This window comes from Nicotiana attenuata, chromosome 1, assembly GCF_001879085.1.
Source record: "Nicotiana attenuata strain UT chromosome 1, NIATTr2, whole genome shotgun sequence".
In the NCBI taxonomy this organism is placed as follows: Eukaryota; Viridiplantae; Streptophyta; class Magnoliopsida; order Solanales; family Solanaceae; genus Nicotiana; species Nicotiana attenuata.
In genome coordinates this window covers 11,982,282-12,007,986 of record NC_031989.1, presented here as the reverse complement: position 1 = coordinate 12,007,986, position 25,705 = coordinate 11,982,282, and the positions used below count along the sequence as shown (strand labels likewise).

At 37.6% G+C, this 25,705-nt stretch overlaps 1 protein-coding gene across 1 annotated transcript; it reads right to left on the bottom strand.

The window, feature by feature from the left end:
• LOC109233036 (GTPase-activating protein gyp7-like) lies at window positions 38–16,508 on the bottom strand. The gene is made up of 17 exons (XM_019398779.1): window positions 16,326–16,508; window positions 15,240–15,413; window positions 14,557–14,608; window positions 14,339–14,446; window positions 8,585–8,669; window positions 7,859–7,913; window positions 7,364–7,753; window positions 6,869–6,931; window positions 6,028–6,087; window positions 3,886–3,984; window positions 3,694–3,804; window positions 3,000–3,071; window positions 2,685–2,801; window positions 1,463–1,655; window positions 781–996; window positions 223–288; window positions 38–108 (listed from the first exon to the last, which is right to left on the bottom strand). Exons 1-17 carry the CDS (start codon window positions 16,386–16,388, stop codon window positions 38–40), a joined length of 1,995 nt encoding a protein of 664 aa, XP_019254324.1. The 5' UTR covers window positions 16,389–16,508.

Genomic DNA, 25,705 nt, shown 5'->3' with positions numbered 1-25,705 from the left:
AAATTCATAGACTGTTAGGCCGCACAGATTAAGCAGGCTAAACATTGATACTTCTCATCTGCCCATTGTGCCGGTGCTCATCTAAGTACCAGTTCACAATGAATGTAACTGAAGGCGTACAGCACCATATCCATCAGAATCATGTACGACATAATAAATGTATACATGCTGAAAAATATCTAAACTGGTCTCACTGCATATGATAATTAACTACACACTTACTGATTGATGACTTCATCATAAGCATCTGGAAGAAGACATTTAAAGCCGCTGCCTTTAGGAGTTTATCTGCAAACAAGATGGTTACATATAGAAAACCTCTAGATCTATGCACTAACAACTTGAAATGCATCCCATACTCTAGACGAAATCACAGCTGACCTACACACTACATAGAGCGACGAAATTAAATACCAGAAAAAATAATGTTGCTTAATCGTGAATTCTGAAGTACATTACTAGCCACAAAATTGCCAATATCTAAACTCCGATAGCAGCCTTCTGAATTAAATAGAACTTGCTATATTATTTAACTTCTGGTCCTTCCATAAAAATTCAACACCGTATAGACAATTGAAAACTAGAACACCAAACTACTGTTGATAAAAAACGCGAAGACCTGGATAGACGAAATACCACCTAAGGCATAGAAACATGAGCACTAATTTTCCGTGGGAGAGAGCAACGGCAAGTCATGTTAAGGGATGCTTGTAGGAATAGCTTGTTAAACCCATGAAGCATAAATCCACCTGACCTCATTTATTTAAAGACCAAAATTACATGCCTGCACGTACTCATTTTCATAATCGACATACTTTGTCCAAAGAGGCCGAAATTGGTTCATTGCAATATCAAGCCATGGCTTCATATTCCCATTAAAGTGGACAACTGCAGCATTATTGATTTCATCCATGCTTATGCTTGGATTGTAGCCAAGCCCCAACACATGCCAAGATTTGTCGAGTGGCTTCGTAGTAGAATAAAATGTGATTAAACCTGGAGGCAGTGTACCCAATTTCCATAAGGTTCGGTTTTCGTTCTGCAAAGAATAGAAGCTCCATTAGTTAAAATACTATAAACTTGTAATGAAAATTATACTAGCCTAACTAACTAAAATGCAGTGCAGCATGACACTTCAGAAATTGGAAAATTTGTTTTAATGGAAACAGCAATGAAAGCTAGCATCTCTCACTGGCTTAATCTACCGGAAGCAGGACACCATGCTTAATAACCTCTTCGGATCTATAACTACTGGACATGGTTTGTGAAGAGCTCAAAACAGACCACGCCAAGTAACTAAATTGCTGAGGGTCACTAATTCAAGATATGAAGAAAAAGAAAGAAACAAAAGATGTACACATGTTCATATGTATTGTATGCATGCCAGCATGCGTCCACACACACACAGACACACACAGACACACACACACACACACACACACACACACACACACACAGAGAGAGAGAGAGAGAGAGAGAGAGAGAGAGAGAGAGAGAGAGAGAACCTTTGACAATGCAAAAAGCTGAGAATGCACTCCGTTCTGGTCACGGTTAAAATTTGGTCCAAGCCGCTCCATCAATGCCACAAAGCACCAAAATGATTCTGGTTCATCTTCCATCACATACAATATTGGTGAAAGAAAATCACTCATACCCTACAAGTCAATAGAATAAAAAGGTTCATCTAAAGTGAGAAACCAAGAAAGGAAAGGAACTGACACTAAGTTGTAAAGAGAACAATGGAGCATAAAGGTAACAAGAACATGGATCAAAAGCGTGTTTCCACCAATATCATCCACCAAAAATTGAATTCTCCATAGAGATATGACAGTCAAAAGGGAAACTGAGTAATCTCAGGCTGGTAATATTAGATATTGTGATCTGTATTATATGAGATCATTTGTTCACTGATAGCGTGACAATCCCTTGCAAAAAGATCCAATTGAAGGTAAACTATCAGGACATTGGATAGTAATAATGTTAGGTACCAAAAAAGACATGCATAAAAGCAGCATTATTACGTTGCTACCTTTTTTAAAATAACTGTGGTGCCCTGACAACCTCTCACGCGCCTCAACTTATCTAGCGGGTATCTACTACCTCCCACCAACATATGTACTGGGTAAAGCGCACCATGGCTTAGGCAGATAGGGTGAGATCATCTAGAGTTTTTTTTGTCTCTACTGGGATTTGAAGCTTGGTCTTCTAGGGCCTTTCCACTTCCATGACCGCTAGGTCACAATCTTGAATGCTTTTATTATCTTGCTACTTTATTATGCCAAAACTCTATCCTGGTTATAGTAAAAGCTTCAGAGTGAAGAAAAGTTAAATCTTGAAGCAGATTTTTGCAATGAAGAAAAACAAGTCTCTCAGTAAGAATGAAGAGTCTGTTAAAATATTCAAGCTTCTGAATCTTATTCTTTTATTTCACAAAATTACACTACCAAAAAGTTGGGATTTATTTCTGCAGAAAAGTAACATTAATATTGAACACAGTGCTGCCTAGATATACATTGTTTCAAGTTCAAGTCTCTCTATTGTGAAACAACAGATCTAAGAGAAAGAGAAAGGGTGGCAAGAAGCCTGAATAATTTCAATGTTTAGAAATCTGAAAATCATGCATGTAGCAGATTTGCATGAGCATATTATTAGCAAAAACACACCAATTAACGTATCGCAGTTACCTGGCAGTAACCCAGGTCAAAGTTGTAGAATGAGTAAGTGAGCAGTATGTCACGCAAACACTTCACATTAGAATTATCATCCCCCTCATAGAATGGAATCGACCTATCAGTCCTGACCTTAAAGATGAATTCAAAAAAGAATAAGGAAAGAAGAACAATATGAAGTGTCATAATTTTATAAACCAAAATAATACTATGTTATAGCAGTAACACTGGTAGTTAATGGCTCGGATGTGAAGAACTGCATATTGCCTCTCAACCTCTCATATACAAATCATTTGTAGGCCAAAAAGGCTGGACTAATAAAATACTTACCACATCTTTTTCAATAAGACCCTTTCTTTCTCGAAATTTTGTAAATCTTTTGGTCTGCTCTTTAGAGATGCTCTGCATAAAAAGATCCAATATGAACATTAAAATTTAAAGCTTCATTTTACCAAAAAGGATCTCAAAGCCATTGTCTCATATTGGTCCTCTCTGGAAGAAAGAAATATAGGGGAGTTGATTCCCCTCGTAGAACATGAAAAGCATAACGCCCCATCAAAAATGCTTAATTCTTTTAACCCTGAAAATGCTTTGGAGGAAGGAAAAATAGGGAGTTGACTTCCCTAGTTCATCATAAGTCAAAATCCCAAAGACATGTTATTATTTCCAAGCTCATCGGTGTCCTATTTCACGAAAACAAAAGGAAACACATAAAAATGACTATTACTATCTCTATGAATATGCATTCCTCTTTTCAATATTTAATTTACCATTGGCATCATTTAATCTAGTAGAGACAGGGGAATGGAGTAATGACATGAAAATCTGAGATGATATCATACTCGGGTCAATTGAAAGACAAAGCGTGAGATACTCAAAGAGAAAACAGAGACATCGCAATCCAGCAGCATCATAATGACGGTCACAAGAATCTCATCAGATTGCAAGTGAATTAAACATAAGATGCAGCTTATTCAACAATACTAGTCATGAAAGACATTTGTCTAGAGAGAGCTAGACAAACCTTCCACTGGTTCTTCAATGTCTCATACTCTGACTTTTTGATAGATGCAAGGTATTTCCTCTCAGCATACGTTGAATCATACGAATGACATCCCAACAGAAATCTCCAGATCTGGAAGCACAATGACCAATGGAAGTACATTATGCCTGCTTAGACAGACAGTGAGAAGGACAAATCTCCACAAGAACATACCTCTTTCCTCAGACCTTTCTCCACTCCTCCATAAAAGATCCTCTTTCTTAGTGCCTGAGAGTCTATGATCCTCCCTTCAGAGTCCAAAAAGGTGGACCACTGAGGAAAAACTTAATGAAGTAAGGAATGAAGAACTTAGCTGCGAATGCCAGACACAACATTACACTATATAACCACAGGCTAGAAAGTTAAATTGGGATAATTGCGTGTACACACACACACACACACATATGTTACATGTGTGTATTTATGTATGTATACACACACAGACACACTCATAATGTAGGAATTTCTCATCCAAGGCCGACCAGATGTGCAGTATTTTGACAAATAACCTTTTGAACTAAGTTGTTAAACCTACAAGTTGGATTATGTGGCATTCTTAGAATGTCATGCTAATCAAATTACCTTAAACACAATAACAATATCATATTGGGGCACATAAATGATCTATTAAAAAAGTCATGGCCATTATAGTCTTCATGGAAATGGTATTTGGTCTTCACAAACTAATTTAACTCAAAAAAGTAACAATGCGTGAACTATCTAAAGTCACTAGAACCAGCATTTTTTTACCTCTTCTATTTGGAAGGATCACAAATCATACAAAAAGGAGACATTGACTAGCCACTAGGCGCTAATTAATTATCTTACTCAACTTTAGTCAAGTACTCCTTATCTACATTTGAAACGCAAATGTTGAATATGGAAAACGTTGCCTCATCAGATTTCATCAAGTATAACAGATTACAAACTCACTAGTCACTCCACTTACGTTCAAGAGCACAGCCAGTTTTGTGTCTAAATGTGGGAATCATTGTAGGTTGATGGAGAGCATAAAAAATAGTAAAATTAGGATAAATCCTTTTAGTAACAATTTCGTTGATGCTCTCTTAGGTACATGCTACAATTTCACCTCGCTGTAGTATTAAATAGGTAACAGTTTCCCCCATAAAGGAACTTGGGTGAGAGGGACCTTAATAAAGCTGAATGGTACAGAAGATTAATATAGCCGACCCTAATAGAACATCATGGTATAGAGGACTCATTAACCAACCCAACTAATCTAGGATTGAGATGTAGTTGGTTGATTAATTTATTGATAAAGATTAGGCACTAATGAAACAACAATATTAGGGCTTCCAGTGTAGGAATACATTCTCTCAAGAGAAAGTTTAACTTGAAGAAGTTAATGTTCAAATGCAGAGTATTTAACGCCAATTACTTACTAACTCTCACAAAAAAAAATTGAAGTGGTATGCAAAAGCGAGCAAGTCTATGATAAATTGGGACAGACAATGAGACGTTTTATGTTGGGAACTGCAACATTCTTTCTTTCAATTAAACGTCTCTCAAAGAAGTTCCAAAAAACAACATTCAGTTAAGTTATAGAGCACCTTAAATAAAAATTGCTGGGACATCCATAAACATAGTTGACTTCCACTTCTCAACAAATAATTTCTGATCTGAGAAACTTTCACTGCGATAAATAGAAAAAGCTAAACATGAAGTAGCTTGCAACTGATTCAGCGAACCACATAGAACCTCTTCTAATACAATGATAACAACAACGATGTAGAACTGGAGAATGAGTGCCTTGTGATTTATTATAAGTTTTGACACGTGCCTCATTACTCTTTGACTAAACAAATGAATCCAACGACACATTTAACGAAGTGTACGAAGCCTTTGCTTAACCCTAAACGATTTAGTTGTTTTGACAACAGATACAAATGATAATTATCACAATTACAACTATGAATCATCAGAAAGTTCAAATCTTTTACAGAATGGACATTTATTTGTATTTAGGTCTGCAATACACCTTCACATGTACGGCCTAATTCTTTTCTTGATTCAAGTACGTGGAAATTTGATAATAGGTTGCGGTGAAACTCAAAATCAGGACCCCTGCCTACTCTGTTGCCATGTTGAATTATGTGACAACCTCATTTCCAAACATAAGTTTTTAAAAAAGGGGCAATTTTATTTAGTTATTCACGTCTGCAACAACAATCGAATGAGACGGACCTGAGCTTCTGGCCGAAAAAACTTACTCTTGACCTAGAACTGGCATGATGCCAATTGCCAACAGTTCAAAAAATGCTACCTTACAATTACACAGATAGACAAGCCTTATACCTCTTTTGATCCCAACGGAGGCTGGCGCGGTTTTCCCCATACTAACGACAATTTGTCATACTGCATCATAAAGAAAAGACGTAGATGAATCACAGAAAGACCACTACATGCACTTATTAACTTCAAGGAGGAGGTAGGGGGGGGGAGGGGGGGGGTCCAGAATAACTCATGCTACCAAGCTAGATATGAATAAGTAGCCTAGACAATAAGTGGTAATTTGAAAAACTTTTCTCAAGCATACTAGTTCACTGATTTTCCTCTAAATTTCAACTGTTAATGAGGACATCTGTCATTACAGCTGCTGAAGGGAAAGTAGCTCTGAAATAAAGATTATTAATCAGTAACCATGTCAAATACTTCATCCACCCTTACAATCTGAACTGGGTTTCAATAAAAATTAATTTCTCTGCTTTTAACTTTAAGTAAAAATAAATTAATGTGCAGCTAAAATAATAAGTGTACTTAGAACTTTATAACAATATAAAGAAAAGATGACACAGTCCAGTCTACATCTACAGGTAGGATTCAGATAGTGCAACTTTATTCATTGTTTCTCAAATTGATTTGTTTACAAAAATTTAGTCTTCAGTTCCATGGAGTAACCCTTTATCTCCTTTCCAACAAAAGCAAAAAATTAACTTTTTGACCAACAAAAAGGGAAAAGAAAAGGTAAAAACTTCAGTTTATCCATGAATTGGAGCAACTAGATAACTATAATCATATGATTGGAGGGATTTTTTATATCACCAAGAAAGCTGAAAACTAAAACAGGTTTTTATTCACTAGTAGGTCTTTATTTACATGCCCAGCAAGTCAAATGGCTCCTCAAGTATGGACATACCTCAAAAGTTTCATCACGCAATACCGCTTCTTCATTGTGACTATTTTTTTCATTAGAACATTTCTGTTTAAGGATAAAGAAATACATCAGAACAGTCCTGTTTATGGAGTTGATATTATATCCAAAAATGCCATTTTGCAGGATCATTCTTATAGTTTTCAGTACAGTAGACAATAAACTGAAGCGGTACATTCATTCTTTGGACCCAAGGATAAATCATGTTAACAGCCTTGCCACTTCTCCATCGGAGCATCAGCAGTATTAAACCAAGAAATTGTCTGACTTCTTATTAACTTGTAGTTTTTCGTAAATTACTAAATCTTCTTAAGCATAAGTGCAGAATTCTCGTTGTTGACTAACCAAATCAAATTCCCAGTTACAAAAAAAATTAAATGCACAAATAAGAACGGAATTCATGAACAGCATTCTTGTAAGCCAGGAGCTGTAAAGGCAATGAAACTAAGAAGAGAAGTGGAGTACATGTGAGGTTCTTACCTCCAAAGAATCTGCAGGCACAGGAACATCTGCAAGCGGCTCATGAACATCATTAGATTCAACAACAAAAGAATAATTATTTAGCTTTTTGTCATGCTTCCTCCTTGCATTAGAAATGAAACCATCACCACGAGCTTCACGAAGAAGTTGAGACTTTGTTTCACGAGCAAATCTGGTGACAAGAGAAAATTTCTCCAGTACTTGAATAGAAAAATGTCGAGGATCATTATGTTTTTGTCTTTGACTGCCATTTTGTTGAATATATGTGGAGCTCTTATCAGGGGCTCCTCCGTCTGTCCAACTGGGTGAAGATTCACTGGGTGCAACGGATGAAATTGGACTGTTTGCAACAGAGACGGCCCCCGGAAGCTCCAAGGAAGAGAGAGTTCTCTATAAAAATCATATCGAAGTATGAAGTCGAAGTGTGATTTTGTGAAAGAGCAATAGATGAATTGTTAAAAAGTTAAAAAGAATTTTAAATGACATTAGCCGCACCTGGAGCGGATCTTGGAAATCATTGACAAGAAATATATTTGCATCTTCAGCAGACCTGAAAATACCCTTAACTAGTGAGCGACAGGAAATCCTCCAGTAATCTAGTTACTCTCTGTCAGTACTAGGTCAATGCACGACAAAATAGATACCAAAATCAACCAATATCCCAACTTTCCAGTACTACAAGTATCTATGCCTTCTGAAACGTGAAAAAATAGTCCGTAGGTATCCATAAAGAAGGTGAACCAGCCACAACTTCCAGTACAATTAGTTACTATACCAGAATTTCAGCTAGCATAAACAACATACATCAATTGATAGGTGGCACTCAAACTAGTATTTGCTAGTAACTTACACTCACATCTGCCACCTCCAGAGATCATGTTCTTTCAAATTATCTCCCATCCACCAAAGAACCTCCCTGTGTTTTCAAATAATATTACTGATAATTGGTTTATCGTTATTTGTATGTTACACTAGCATCAAACAGCAATCCGTGTGTGAGCTGTCTTGTTCTAATTTCTACTTTCTCATTCTTTCCATCTCAAAATAAAAGGTAAAACAGAAACATAAAGGGGTTTTGGTCCCAAACTGCAATGAAGAATCAACAAGAAAGAAAAAGAAAAGGAAAACACATAAATCTGTGAATTTTTTTAATAGTCCATTTAGCTAGTTATAGAATCATAAAAAGCCGATGCCCAAAAGAAGATTAAGTAACCAATATACCTCACAAGAAATGCATGTTGCTTAATCGTTGCAAGAAATTCCTTGAGACCACCATTGTAAAAATAAAGTGGAGGAAATGCTAGTCCTGCATAAGACATGACAGTTGCACAATCAACAAAGTGGTACTGTGGGAAGTATGAACAAGATCTACCAAAAATGGCATGGAAAATGAAGCCAGAATGTAACTTACCAAAAAAATATACAAATAAAGCCATGCATGTAAGTTTTAAAGCTAGATAGAATAAAAGATGTCTATCCATCACGAATGCATATATGCCTATATACAATGGCATACAAGTTAAATGCATTGACTTCAAACATCATGATATATTGAGAAGCAGAATAATTATGCCTAAATCAATCAAGTGGATTACCAAAGAGGGACCTGAAACATCATGATATTATAAGACATTTGAAACAAGGAGGACCAACAACTAGATTTTTCAAAAAAAATAGATTTACGGAAGGCTTGTCATGAAACTTAAACCTATTCAGAAACAATAGAAAACACGGAGCTAAAATGAACTAATATCCCATTCATTGACAACCCTTTAGAAAATGTTGCTGGCTCCACATCTTTTGTACATAGGTTGAACAAATTGGAGCCACATTGAGAAAAAGGAAGCTGGTTTTACCACCGAAACAAACAGCTAGACAATTGTGCAAAATTGGCACATACTGGAGAAATAAAAAATCCATTTTTTTCCTTATAGGCACATACTGGAGAAATAAAAAATTCATTTTTTTCATTATAGGTACTGGAGAAAATAAGAAATCCTTTGATACTTTGTCAAAAACATTTGCTGTTTCAGAAGAGGTATCATATCTTGGTGACCCAAAATTTAATTGAACACGAAGGATAACACGGAGAGATCTTAAGTTCAGCTAGCAAGTTGAGTTTCGAGCAACATTCCACTTTAAGTTCAGCTAGCAATGTCCTTACCGCTAGCAAATTTTCACTTTTTTCAGTTAGCAAATTGAATTTCAGATCATTCTCAACGAACCAAAGCCAGCCATGTCCTTAGCCTTTATAGGAGCAACTTTGATCTCACTCCAGCTTCAAAATTATTGCCAATAGTTGCCGATTATGCTTTGGAAATTCTCCTACAGTCCTATCCACGAGTCCTAAGATTGCCATAAAATGAACTAAAACGTACCATGGATTTAGGAGCAATTTTGACTCCAACCCTAGCTTCCGAAGTATTGTCTGTAGTTCTTGTCTTATGCTTCTCAAAATTTGCCTACCACAGGTCATAACATTGCCATGAATCATAATGTGTTCCACATCTTGCTCGATGAACCAAATTTAACCATGTATCTAGGAGCAATTGATTCCTAGCCTAGCTTCTAAAGTATTCCCAAATAGGAGTTGTCTTAGCCTCTAACTGCCCAAAAGTCATAACATTGCCATGATATCAAAATGCTTATATTCATGGAAATCCATTTGAGAAAGCATAATCAAAATGAAACATATCTTAAGAGTTTTAGGGCTTGTTCGGCCAAACTTCCAAAACCTGCTTATGTTAAATGAGAGTAGTAGTTTTTGTTTGACACACATCTGAGAAGCACTTTTATATGTATTAGAGAATTAATTTTTGTTTGACCATCTTATCAAAAAATGCTTATGAGTGTCAAAATAGGAAAATGGACATGCAAAGATTCAATCTATTGCTTGTCAAAAAGAAAGAATCACTTTTCTATTAGTATAACTTACATAAATAAATGATTTTTAACAATTTATTATAAGAGACTTTAATTAAATTTTTTAATTTTATTTAATTAAAATGTTGAAAAAAATAAGAAATAAATCAAAATATTTATTAGTATAAAATATACTTAAGCCAGATGGATTAAACTTAGGAGGGATAGTTTAGTGAATACAAATTTTTGATAAGGATGTTTTCTTAATAACAAATTTTATGTTCCGGATTCTACTTCCGAGGAGATGCTACAAATTTCTATTTTCTTTCACAGTAGAAATGTTACATCCCGTACTTTTCTACATTGGATTTGTCATAAGATAATTGACATAAGTTCAAGGACAAGATTATTTTTGAGGTTATAAGTATTTATACTATTTCAAACAAGTGATAAGTAAAGTCGTGAAGGTGAAAGGGTAAACGAATTGAGGAAAATGAGTTTCGTCGAAGTTTGACATTTTGGGATGAAATATGATCCAAGTTATAATACTCCGTATTTATGGACTAGTGCTATACCACATGATCATGATAGTATGATATATGAAGTATGTTAAAGGTGATTAGTATTTAAGCGAAACGCGATATAGTAAGGAATTATGTGTGTATCTAATTAAATTGGAGACTATAGAAGGAAGAGGAGAAATAAGTCAATATTATTGAATAATTATTATGTGGGCATGATTCACATGGGTTAGGAATAGGTGGCACCAAGGGATGGAGACATGAATGCATAAGGTGAAGAGGGCATCTATTTTGTCTATAAAAGTTACATGTGTATTTAAAAGGTGTGTTGGCATCTTATTAAAAAGGATGACCTATGATTGATACATGTATAGATAAAGTTACTACTTAATAAATTTAGATGACTTTCCTAACTTTTCATTTAAGTAAGATACTTGCTCAAAACGCGAATGGAGATACATATCTCATTAGCGTAATATTTCAAGGGATTAAGGCCATTCATGAGGTTATAGAGGATTTGTGACTATGTTATTGTAAGACCCCGTAAGTTTAACAACCTTGATACCGTTAGATACATTTTGATATGGTATTTATTTTGAGTGGAGCATTTTTTGTAAGAAAGTTTGAAAAATATGATTTTATATAGTTATTAACTATGTTGCTCGGACTCTCCAAAAATGTCGCCGGGTAAGTGACTGCGTGTCGGATCCTTCAAAAGTAGTGTATTTTTGGAGGATCCGACATGGGTGCGGCAGCATTTCGGAGAGTCCGCGCAACATAGGTTATTAATATTACTACTTCCGAATATGCTTTAAATTATAGATATAATATGATAAAGTTTATGAGATTTTCTTTATTGTAAAGATATAAATTATTTTCTCACAAGAAAAGAAGGTTATATTTTTACCATTTTAAGAATTAAGCGCACGAAAATTTGTACTCTTTATACGAGATTAACAAAATTTGAAGTTGATAAAATATATGAAATTTTTGCATGGATGTTTTAATGATAATAGTGTATGTATTGATTTTATATGGTATCATGATTTATTAATATATTAGCATTTTAATAGTAGCACTTTAGGATGAGAATTTGTGGACAATTACAAGGTGACAAGGATGTCATCACGTGGCTACATAGCAAAGAGCAACAAGTGACTGATACAAATTATCATGTTGGCGGCATCTTTATAGCCAATTTCTTAGTGATAAAGTCATGGCTTTAATTGTGTGGGCCCATAGACATAAATAAAGCAATTCTTCACTTAAGCTCTCATTTTAGTGATATGGAATTGACAAAATGGGGCTGCTCTCTAGAGATCTTAGACAAACAAAAACGAACAGAGGGGTTAGTCACGACAAGTATACATTTGGTTGGTTGTTTCGAACTCGTGGTGCTATCGTTAAGCCGGAAGTAGTTCGAGATTGAGGCATAGAGGAGATTGTTCAGAAATACAAGTAGGAAGTTGATATTAAAGGTATGTTAAGGCTAATCCTTCCTTCTTTTGGCATGATCCAAGTAACGATACGTAAACGTAATGTTATTCCATAAATGGTTCTACTCTTAGTAGTTAAGGATGTCTACGTTATTCATTCCTATAAAGTGTAGTTCAAAACATGTCTAAGTATGTTCCTAAGTCTCTTTTGAGGCATATGATAAAGATGTTAATGTTCATAATTTAGTGATACATGCATCTTCATTTACCACCGTGCTACGGCCGGTTGGGCAGTCATGCATCTTCATTTACCACCGAGCTACGGCCGGTCAATAGTTACCACCAGTTGGGCAGTTACGTAACATTATTTACCACCGGTTGAACAGTTATGCATTTACCACCGAGCTACAGCCGGTCAGGCAGTTACCACCGGTTGGGCAGTTATGTATCATTATTTACCAACGGTTGGGCAGTTATACATTTACCACCGAGTTACGGCCGGTCGGGCAGTCATGCATCTTCATTTACCACCGTGCTACGGCCGCTCGGGCAGTCATGCATCTTCATTTACCACCGTGCTACGGCCAGTCGGGCAGTCATGCATCTTCATTTACCACCGAGCTACGGTCGGTCGGGCAGTCATGCATCTTTATTTACCACCGAGCTATGGCCGGTCGGGCAGTCATGCATTTACCACCGAGCTACGGCCGGTTGGACAATCACGCATTTACCACCGAGCTACGGCCGGTCGGGCAGTTACCATCGGTTGGGCAGTTATGTATCATTATTTACGACCGATTGGGCAGTTATGCATTTACCACCGTGCGAAGGCCGGTAGGGCAGTTACCACTGATCAGTTGGGCAGTCATGTTACTATATGGATAATAGTTCCGAAGATATATATATATCTATATATATATATATATATATATATATATATATATATATATAAGTATAATTAGTATGCATATATGGTGGCACCTCAGAGATTCAGTTTCATTCTTATATCTCTTTAATTAATGTTGACTTATTGTTATGTTTCAGTTCCGCCTTACATACTCGGTACATTATTCGCACTGACGTCCTTTTGTTGTGGATGTTGCATTCATGCCTGCAGATATAGGTAATCAGTTTGACGAGCCCTCATAGTAGACGAGGTTAGCATTTAGCGAAGGATCGGTAAGACTCCACTTCATTCGGAGTGCAGCCGAGTCTATAAAGCATCGTGTCAGAGTTTTCCTATATACTTATGGGTAGGCAGGGGCCCTGTCCCATTTGATGTCGAATAATATTAGAGGCTTTGTAGACAGAGATTCATTTGGTACAGTATGTCAGAGGCCTTGACGGCCCATATGTATTCATGTTTTAAGAACGATGTTTCATTGATACAGCGTTTGCCCACTTACAGTTGTACATTATGAGTAGCGGCCATGTTGGACCATGATAGTTACAAAAGGAATGAGTTCAGTCAACTCAACCTATGTATGTTCTAGTTTTGGTCGAACAATCACGAGTTATAGAGTGGTTCGCTCGGGCCAGCACGGTACCGGGTGCCAGCCACGCCTCCCCAGGATGGGGCGTGACAAGAAAATTGCTTCTCATGATTCTCAATCACGCTTTTTCCCACGGGCTCAGCCAAATAACTTAACTCTCCAAAATAAGAAAAAAGAAAAAGAGCTTTCCCAAAAGTTGACCAAATAGGCCATCGATCATGCCAAATGAAGAACAACAACAACAACAACAACTACCCAGTAAAATCCCACTAATGGGGTCTGGGGAGGGTAGTGTGTATGCAGACCTTACCCCTACCCCGCAAGAGTGGCTGTTTCCGAAAGACCCTCAGCAAAATGAAGAACATAGATGGATTATCTCAGAAAACAATAGCATTGGACTTTCTACTTCCTAAATTCTCAAGAAATTATATCAAGTGACAGCTGAGAAATTGAGTACTGAAGCCACACCAGGCATGCAAGGAATAATAACACTGATAATTTAGAAAGTAAAAGTGATCTATTTCCAAAAGAGACAAATAGAGTAGCAAGTAAACTAACTTCTCACAACAGAAAAGGTTAAACTATTCTATGGAAACAACAGTTAAAAAATCACTGGTATATAGAACAGAAAGGTTTGGGAAACTATAGTACATGATCACGTACCTGACGACAAAACTATAATAGCATACTGCCAACCCAATGTAGGAGTGTGTCTACGGATTGACCTAATATCCGAGAAAGGCACTGCTCTTATTGTATAGAGACTCTTATCTGAACCAAGATATAGAAAAGATAACATTATGGAACAGCTAATGGAACTTTTTATGTGCATAAAATCACAACTCTTTTTTGAGTCACAATACAGATAACTTAAGTCCAACCTTTTTCAGACAGCCTTGCACTTGAGCTTTGCCCTTTATATGGAATCCAAGTCTGTCACAAAAGCACTTTGATGGCTCAGTTAAATAGGCAGAACCAATTGATATTTGCAACAAAAGTGAGCCCCCTCCCCCCCAAAAAAAAAACACACAAACACACACACAACATAAAGGCGTCATCCTTGTTTAATGGGAAGGATAGGGGGAAAACCAAATTTAAGTTAGAAAGAGGAAGGCAAAGGGGATACTTGGTTAATGTACTAGACTGCGTTAGTTTGAACTTTGAAAGGAAAACTCGTTCCGTTTTCACCCATTACTCCAAGAGGTTATTGGTATATACTACAAGCCAAAAAAAATTAAGGGACACCTCATATATTTAACCCTTATATTTATTGTTAAATTATATTAAGCCCTGTTATGCATACTCGTCTTTCACTCTTTGAACCAACTGTTATATAAAGAAATTTCCAAACAGTAGGAGCTTTTGCAGATCCAGTTGCATTTGAACTTTAACACCACCTCACACCTATACTTTGGTACGAAAATTATGGGAGGCAGGGATGTAGCAAACTTCAAATATCATGTATGACACAAAAGAGCAGATGATCCAATAGCAATTATCAAAGACTATATTTGAAATTGGTCATACATAAAAATGAGTCTAACGAAGCATGAAATCTACTTACCATTAACAGAGAACTTCCTTGCTTGATCAGCTTCAGCCGACCCCTGATCCTCTCCCATGCATGTTGAGTTGGGTGTATTGCCACATTATCTTTCAAATACACTATTTCAACACCAACTTGTTCACTGGATGAACTCGGTTTACTGCTACCAGTCGTAGTCATGCTCGTCGAACCCTAGTACACACCACAAACATAAAAAACTTTAAATCCATTTTACCAAATCACAACAAAGCAGGACAATAATCAGCTTCATAAACTTCTGGAGGAGTAACTAAAATACTCCCTCTGTCCCAATTAATATAAGACACTTTCCTCTTCAGTCTATCCCTAAAAGAATGATCATTTCTACATTTAGAAACCATTTAACTTTAAACTTCTCATTTTAACCATAATGAGATTATTTATAGCCACAGAAATGTCTGATGACTGATTTTAGACCACAAGCGTCAACCATCGTTCTTCCTTAAACTCCTTACTCAGTCAAGCACTTCCACATAAATTGGGAGAAAGTCCAAATGGAGTATATTACACAAAATCAACAAGCTCAACGTCTAGAATCAAGCTCCATAGTAAATCACACATCATAAGCACATATTAACTTCATCAAAATATACAGTAATTTCCTCTATTTAAGCTCGAGATAATTACGTATAATTCAGAAATTTATAAAAATTAATAGATAATTACTCAATATGGTAGCTATATATTTTTTTTTGTGTGTGTGTGTGTGTGTGTGTGTGTTTTTGTCGATTATCAAACGTAATTTGTGTATGCTGATAAGATAATTCGTGACAAAAGTTGCTCAACAATATACATAAATTGGCGAATCAATAATTAGCATATACTATTAAATAAAAGCAAGGATCACAAAAATTATAATCAAGCATCGAGAAATCACAAAATCACAAGCACAAATTAAGTTAACCTAATATACATTAACATTCCGTTTCCGAGAGATGAATCAATAAATAAACGGACAAAATAGGAGCAATTGAATCAAAATGCGAAGAAACGGTGACAAGTAAGTGATCATAAAAAATTGTGAAATGGCAAAGAGGTAAATGTGGAGAGGAAATTAATGCTGACTTGATGCATAGAAGCAGCGTAATCGGCGTCGTCGGAGAGATCGTGGAGGTCTATTTCGTGCATCTATGGCGAATGACTGCTGCTGAAGTAGACAAGCTGCTACCTGCTAGTCTTGGTGACTAAGGGAGAAGAAGATTCAATAGACGGAGCAGGTAACGGTCTACGTGTTTCCGTGTGTATTTTGACCCTTTTTGAAACAAATCTATCGTTTGCTATTTATATTTTTCTCTTTTTTTTTTTTATAAATTAAAATATTTACGGCTTGTTCGACTTATGATGTTGTTGTATTGTATTGTATCGCATTTTTAAATATAAATTTTTATTTTGATTGTTACTTCAATTTTATTATATCGTATCATTAAATCTGTCGTTACGTAGCGACGAAAAATATCACTTTATGGAACGACCGATTTGGTGAGGTCACATTGTTACCTTATTTTTTTCTCTCATCATGTCTATCCTCGTAATTAAATAATTCTATTTTATCCTTTACCCTACCTTTTTATATAATAATTCTACTTTGTACCTTACTTTTTTTTAATAATATTACAAGTTATTCTTTATATTATTGGTGCATGACGTCATGAAACGACCACAAATAATTCAATCTATCCAATTTTGTATATATCAAAACGACAACACAATACAATGTTATGCGATACATTATAAAACAATACATAATAACCATCCAAACAAGCTGTTAAATGACCATATTAATCAATCATACTTTCTCAATTCCAATCCTAAATTAGGTACCAATGATTATTCTCTATATGATTGGCAGATCTGTAGATAACAATATAAGTAAAATAGAAAAATCTTTTATGGGATCATTTTCTTTATTTAAATTGTAACTGATATTACTAATCATGAAAAGGTGGTTTGCTTTGAAGCTTCTGAACTCTCTGACATTTGAACGAGAAAAAATATAGCAATGCGAAACACTAGTCTTAGTTGCCGACTTTCTCGTCGTATTTTTTTTTTATCTTCAGTTGAACTATTAGTTAGGTTATTATTTATCCGTAAAACAGTATAATTGAATTTATATGTGATTTATAGACAAACGAATCGATTTGATCTCAATATGATAAAGAAATTGAATAAGGATACAAGACTTAGCGCTAAAATTGAAATAAGACAGCAAGTAGCTTCGTTCCGGAAGCAGAACTTTCGAAGGCAGTAACAACAATATTAATGAGCAAAAAATAAAATGTTCTTGAGCTTTTGAGTAGTATGTAGCATAAGTTTAGTCAGAAAATTCATCTCCCTACTGTCACGACCCCAATTTTCCTCCGTAGGATATCGTGATGGCACCTAGTCTCTAAGACTAGGTGAGCCTAACATTCATGCAGAATATAACTGAAATAATAATTAAAGTCTCAATAACTCAACAACTAATATAAAATAAACTCCGCAACTCAGCATATACAACTTCCCAAAACCCGTTGATAACAAGTCACAAGCTCTACGAACAAGTACTGATCATCCCTATACAACGATGTGTCTACAAAAAGGAAAGAAATGAAATAAACTAGGTAGAGGGGACTCCAAGGCCCGCGGACGCCGGCAGGTATACCTTGAAGTCTCCGAAGCTGAACTCGTCTCACTAGTGCCTGGACTTGTAGGAGGTACCTGGATCTGCACAAAAGATGTGCAGAAGTGTAGCATGAGTACACCACAATGGTACCCAGTAAGTGCAAAGTCTAACCTCGGTAGAGTAGTACGAGGTCAATTCAAGGCCCTAATGGAATAAATAAGAAACAGAACGAGTAATTAACAATGTAATAGTAATAACAATAGAAATGAAACAAATAAGAAATATACCAAGATTGACTACACAAAACTAAGGCAAATAATGCATCACGGAAGAAAACAAGGAATGTTATGCCAAGGAAACGAAACAACCAAAAACAAGTAAAGTAATAGAGATGTATCAACAAGGGTCACTACCGAGGTACCGCCTACAAAATAATTCACAATCTTTCTTTATACCACCGCGGGAGCCTTCCATTTAGTTTTGAAAATTATTTTTTCCGAAATAGCTTCCTGCGTTTTAGCCCACCTTATCACACCGCGTGCTTCAAGTAGTTCCCCTACTAGCAACACGTGTATCAAGCCCACCTTATCTCACAGCATGCCTTTCAACCCCAAAACCTTATACCACCACATACGTATCAATATCACAACGTATCACAAATCGCACCTCAAGTGCGCAATATTACAACTTGCAGCCAAACCAATAACAATAGTGTTTTTACAACAAATGCCCCATGGCTCAACCCCAATATGCATAAGAGTCTCACAATAACAACCGGAAGTGAATAACTCAACAAGAATAGTATTTCACAACTTTACAACTTCGCCTCAATGTAAATCACGGCCTTTATAACTCAATACCAATTTCAACAACAAGATACTCCAAAAATAACAACTTCAAGTAAAGAACTCAATGGTTAAATAATGAATAAAGAACAGAGGAAACAATACTTCAACTAAACATGTAAAGGCAATTAACAAGTAAGAGACAAGACAAGTAGAGCATGTGAAGACAGACTAGTAATGATGATTATAACATGTTAAGGTAACTCAATTAAGGCATGAAAGGAATCTACATAGCTAAAACCGGTAAATTTCTACATTTAGCCCGTGTACATACTCGTCACCTTGCGTACACGGCTTCACACATCACAATTATCACAAACAACACCAATCCTAAGGGGTAATTTCCCACATAAAGTTAGGCAAGCCACTTATATCAAAACATGCTAACTCGATCCACAAGTAAGCCTTTCCCTCGATTATTCAGTTTCGAAAGGCTGGAATCTTGCCAAAACAACTTCATACCATAAATATAAACTATAGAAAACTATTTCGGCAATAAAGTTATGATATTTACAAAGAAACAAAAAGTCAACCCAGGCCCGCATCTCGGAACCCGATCAAAATTATAAAATCCGAATACCCATTCGGTAACGAGTCCAATCATACAAGAATTACTCAAATCCGGCCTTAAATCTTCTTTCAAATCCCCAAAATTTAGCCTAAGAAGTTTTCACAAATTTTCCCCAAATTTCCAACACAAATCACTAATTAGATGATGAAAATAATAATAGATTTATGGAATATAGTCAAATCCGGGTTAAAATCACTTACCCCAACCATTTCTTTGAAAAACTCTCAAAAAAATCACCACCAACCAAGCTCTCTAGGTCCAAAAATGAAAATGAGATCAAACCCTAAAATAAACCCTATTTCTGCACAGTGATTTCGCTTTTGCGGGCACTCAGTCGCATCTAAGACGCTGCACCTGAGGAAAAACCATCGCAGGTGTGGTTCCAACTTAAGCCCAGAGGTTCCGCTTCTGTGAACAAATGCTCGCACCTGCGAGCCCGCTTCTACGAAGAAAACGACCGCACCTGCGATCCCGTCCAAGGCCTCCCTCCAAATCTCGCTTCTGCCAAAGCTAGTCCGCGATTCCGGAAGCGCACCTGCGCCCAGGTGATCGCATCTGCGAACCCAGGCCTTTGCTGCCTCTTTTCTCTTCCGCGCTTCACCACTCGCACCCGCGAGTCCCCACCTATGGCCAATCCCTCTGCAGGTGCGATGACACCAGAAGGCTGGAGCTTCAGCAACATGATTAAGTCCAATTTTGTTCTGGATTCAATCTGAATCACACCCGGGCCCCCCGAGATCCCGTCCGAATATACCAACAAGTTCCAAAATACATAACAGACCTACTCGAGGCCAAAAATCACATCAAACAACATCAATTCTATGAATCGCAACCCAATTCAAGCCTATTGAAACTATGAACTTTTGAATTCCAAAACTAATGCCGATTCATACCAAAACAACTCCGATTGACTTCAAATTTTGCACACAAGTCACAAATGACATGGCATACCTATTCTAACTTACAGAATCGAAATCCGACGCTGATATTAATAAAGTCAACTCCCGGTCAAACTTTCCAACCTTCCTAACCTTCAACTTTCTAACTTTCGCCAATTCGAGTCGAAATGACCTACAGACCTCCAAATCAACATTCAGACGCTCTCCTACATCAAAACTCCATTTCAGAGTTTTCTACACAAAAGTCAAACTACGGTCAACTCTATCGACTTAAGGCTCCAACTTAAGGACTATGTGTCCCATTTCATTCCGAAAGTCACCCGAACAAAACCAAACACCCCTAGCAAGTCATTTAACCATAATACAACATAGAGGATGCAATAAATAAGGGATCGGGGCTAAAATACTCAAAATAACCGGCCGGGTCGTTACATCCTCCCCCTCTTAAAACAAACGTTCGTCCTCGAACGAGTATAGAGACATACCTGAAGTGGTGAAAAGATGAGGATAATGGCTACGCATATCATGCTCGGTCTCCTAAGTCGCCTCGTCGACTGGTTGACCCCTCACTGAACCTTTACTAAAGTAATGTTCTTCGACCTCAACTTTTGGAGCTGCCTGTCCAAAATGGCTGTCGGTTCCTCAACATAAGACAAATCTTGTCCAACTGTACTGAGATGAAATCCAACACATGAGACAGATCACCGTGATACTTCCGAAGCGTAGAAACATGGAATACTGGATGAACAACAGCTAGACTAGGTGGCAGTGCAAGCTTGTAGGCCACCTCTCCAATCCTCTCAAGAATCTCAAAAGGTCTGATATACCTAGGGCTCAATTTGTCATTCTTTCCGAACCTCATAACACCCTTCATGGGCGAAACCCGGAGCAAGACTCGCTCCCCAACCATGAACACCATATCACGAACCTTCCGATCCGCATAACTCTTCTGTCTCGATTGGGCTGTACGAAGCCGATCTTGAATCAATTTAACCTTTTCCAAAGCATCCTGAACCAAGTCTGTACCCAATAGCCTAGCCTCACCCAGCTCAAACCAACCCACAGGAGATCGACACCGCCTCCCATACAAGGCCTCATACAGGGCCATCTGAATGCCGACTGGTAACTATTGTTATACGCAAACTCTGCAAGTGGCAATAACTGATCCTAAGAACCCCCGAACTCCATCACAAATGCACGAAACATATCCTCCAATATCTGAATAATGCGCTTGGACTGTCCGTCTGTCCGAGGGTGGAATGTTGTGCTCAACTCAACCCGTGTGCCCAACTCTCGCTGTACGGCCTTCCAGAATTGCGATGTAAATTGCGTACTCCGGTCAGGGATGATAGATACCGTCACACCATGAAGTCGGACAATCTCGCGAATATAAACCTGAGCCAGCTGCTCTGAAGAATAAGTAGTCACCACTGGAATGAAAGAGCCGACTTAGTCAACCTATCCACAATCACCCATACTGCATCGAACTTCTTCTGAGTTTGTGGGAGCCCGAAACAAAATCCATAGTAACCCGCTCCCATTTCCAGTCTGGAATCTTTAGCCTCTCAAGTAATCCACCTGGCCGCTGATGCTCATACTTCACCTGCTGGCAATTTAGGCACCAAGCTACATACTCCATTATGTCTTTCTTTATTCACCTCCACTAATAGCGCTGTCTCAAGTCGTGATACATCTTTGCGGCACCCGGATGAATGGAGTACCGCGAACTGTAAGCCTCCTGAAGAATCAACTCAACTCACGCAAACCATCTACATTGGGCACACATAGCCAGCCCTGCATCCGTAACATACCGCCATCCCAATAGTAACCTCCTTGGCATCGCCGTGCTGAATCGTGTCCTTGAGGACAAGCAAATAGGGGTCGTCATACTAACTCTCTCTAATACGATCATTTAGAGAAGACCGAGAAACCACACAAGACAAAACTCGACTCGGCTCTGAAACATCCAATCTAACAAACGGGCTGGCCAAGGCTTGAACATATAATGCTAATGGCCTCTCCGTTGCCGGGATATGCTAAAATGCCTAAGCTCTCCGCCTTATGACTCAAGACATTGGCCACCACAGTGGCCTTCCCGGGATGATATAGAATAGTGATATCATAGTCCTTAAGCAACTCTAACCATATCCGATAATGCAAGTTAAGATCCTTCTGTTTGAACAGATGTTGTAGACTCCGATAGTCGGCATAGACCTCACAAGGGACGATATACAAAAGTGCCGCCAAATATTCAAGGCATGAACAATAGCTGCTAACTCAAGGTCATGGACAGGATTCTCATGTACCATCAGTTGTCTAGATGCGTAGGAAATCACCCTACCGTCTTGCATCAACACCACGCCGGCCAACACGGGACGCATCATAGTACACAATGTAAGACCCCGAACCGTAGGCAATACTAACACTGGGGCTGTAGTCAAAGCAATATTGAGCTTTTGAAAGCTCTCCTCACACTCCTCAGTCCACTTGAACGGAGCACCCTTCTAGGTAAATCTGGTCAAAGGTGCAGCAGTAGATGAGAAACCTTCTACGAATCGACGGTAATATCCCGCTAAACCAAGAAAACTCCGGATCTTAGTAGCTGAAGATGGTCTGGGCTAACTCTGCACTGCTTTAATCTTCTTCGGATCTACCTTGATCCACTCGCTCGACACTACATGCCCAAAAAATGCCACCAAATCAAGCCAGAATTCACACTTTGAAAATTTTGCATTTTTCTCTCAAGGTCTGAAGCACAGTCCTCAAATGCCGCTCATGATCCTCCCGGCTTCGAGAGTACATCAAGATTTCGTTAATATAAACAATGATGAATTAGTCAAGATAGGGCTGGAATACACTGTTCATCAAGTGCATGAATGCTGCTGGAGCATTGGTCAACCCAATTGACATCACAAGGAACTCGTAATAAACATACTGAATTCTGAAGGCAGTCTTCGAAAGTTCGGATCTCGAATCTTCAACTGGTGATAGCATGACCACCACAGGAAGAAATCGGGGAGCATGGTCCCTAGTCACATTTTTGCCAAGCCTGATTCTCTATGGCATGGCCTTCTTTGATTGGATGGAGACAGATATATAGAAAGTGTGCAGTGAGGGAGCCGCTAGACGCCAGATAAGCCATTATGAAGCGCCATTAGCCTAGTTTAGGCGACCACAAATCAATCTTTGAGAACACTCTGGCACCCTGTAGTTGATCAAATAGGTCATCAATGCGTGGCAATGGATACCTGTTCTTCACTGTAACCTTATTCAACTGCCGATAATCAAGACACATGCGCATAGAACCATCCTTCTTCTTTACAAACAAGATCGGAGCACCCCAAGGTGATACACTAGGCCGAATGAAACCCTTATTAAGAAACTCTTACAATTTCTCCATTAACTCCTTCAACTCCGCTGGGCCATGCAATATGGTGGAATAGAAATAGGCTGAGTGCCTGCAATAAATCAGTACCAAAATCAATATCCCTATCGGACGACATCTGATAACTAGGTATTTTATCAGCTTATCTCATCGTTAATCTTAGATATTTGCTATGTTTGATTGAGTAAATCGTGTGTTTAATCTCGTTTACATCAATTTTACATGTTTAATGTGATTTAGAAGTGATTGTGGAGAAACCAAGTAAAAACGAGTCAAAAAGGAGCTAAAATGAACACAGGAACACTGCCCAGTAAATTACCCTTCGCAAACGCAAAGGAATAAACGTGAACCCAGAGCTCCGGGAAACAAACCTTCGCGAACGCAAAGTCATGTCCGCGAACGCGAAGTTGGAGGAAACAAACCTTCGCAAACATGAAGGGACGATCGCGAATGCGAAGCTGAAGGAAATAAACCTTAGCGAACGCAAAGAAGAAATGGGCGGATAAACTGGGCAGTTCTGGAATTTCACGTTTTTGACACCAAACGATTTAATACACGACCTAGCTTATTGGAAAGATATCTTTGGCCAATCTTTTGGCTAATTTTCAGTCTCCTTGACTAGAGAATACAAGTTTTGGAGCTAGGGTTCTTGCACACACACTTGGGTCTTGAAGATTTGAAGTTTTTGGTTGAGAATTTCTTACCCATATATGTTCATTTCTTCATTTCTTTGCTTTGTAATGTATATCTAAGAGTGTAGTATTTTTTTTCAACACTTGAATCTTGTTTATAGAAATATTCATATTTAAAGTGTGGATTAAATAACTTGTTGTGCTTATGTATCGAATAATTTTTATTTATATTGAAGTAAGTTATTGTTTCTTTAATTATTCTTGTTCTTTAATGTTTCAAAGGGATTAGCTAACCCCAGGACTCGCCCATTTACTTTGAATTAATTTGGGAAAGATAATTTGGGGTTGGGGAAGATTAATTAACAAAAACTTGAGGCATTAACCCTCACTTTATAGATTCTACCTAGCTAGGAATAGGATTGAACTACTTGTAGCCATATTCGGGTGTGCTTAATCTCTTAATTATTTTAGGGATAATTCAATTAGGAAGTCTTGTTAGTCTTCTGAAGGAGCTAATAAAGAATTATTAGCTGAGGCTAATTAACATAAACTCGTTCATATTTGTAAAATAGTGAAATACATTGGATCGTTACTTGAGTGTAATTCCCATTACATCATGCTTGTAGCCATTGATCACTTTACTTGCTTTCTAGGTTAGTTTATATTTTTGCAATTAGTTATAAATATTTTTACAATCACCTTTTAAGTGTTTGGCTTAGCATAATAAGTGATAACTCTCTTACACGCCTAATCGCCTACATATTGTTCTTTGTGGATTCGACCCCGACTCATAGTTGGATAAATTATATTGCATGCGATCATGTCCATTTACTTTTTAGTAGTGGATTGGGACGTCAACAAAATTTGGTGCCATTGCCGAGGAACAATTTGGCGTATATAGGTTGTTTGAGAAATAAGCATACGTGCTTTGGACCAAACTAGTGAATATTTGTGTAATTATTTTCTTATCTTTTTTTAATTTTTTGTAGTTGTTGTTTATTTTCTTAGTTTTGAAAAATGGCATCATGTAATGAAAATTGGTCGGATGGTAGTTGTTCATACTTTGATGACCCTTGTCCTTATTGTGGAGGACCACACTCGTGGAAAAATTATTTAAATTCTCCCGGGGGCGGATTGTGCGCACAATCTCAAACCCATGAGTGGAGTATTTGTGATAAGTGTGGTGGTCAAAATGGACATTGGGATAATTGTACTTATATGTCCTTCCCGTCCCCGAACCTCCACTATAATGATTCTACTTTTTGTGATGATAATAATAGGGATACGGAAGTGGAAAAAATTGAGCATGGTCAAAATGGAAAGTTCAAGCTCATGGCGGAATGCCTACTTGAAGGAGGAAACAAAGAGCAAAGGGCCTTGGAGGAACTTCTGGAAACTAGTCTCCAAAATGATTTGGCACTTGAAAGGTTGAACTTACAAATGGGAGAAAGCTTGAAGCCTTATGTCACGCCCCAACCTCGGAAAGCGCGACCTGCACTCAACTGAGTGGA

Coding starts and splice junctions, on each gene's coding strand:
- LOC109233036 (XM_019398779.1), bottom strand. CDS start 16,388: ATGCACGAAATAGACCTCCACGATCTCTCCGACGACGCCGATTACGCT. Junction 14,447..14,556: donor TGCAAGGCTGTCTGAAAAAG/GTTGGACTTAAG, acceptor ATCTTGGTTCAG/ATAAGAGTCTCTATACAATA. Junction 289..780: donor AAATGAGTACGTGCAGGCAT/GTAATTTTGGTC, acceptor TCTTGTTTGCAG/ATAAACTCCTAAAGGCAGCG.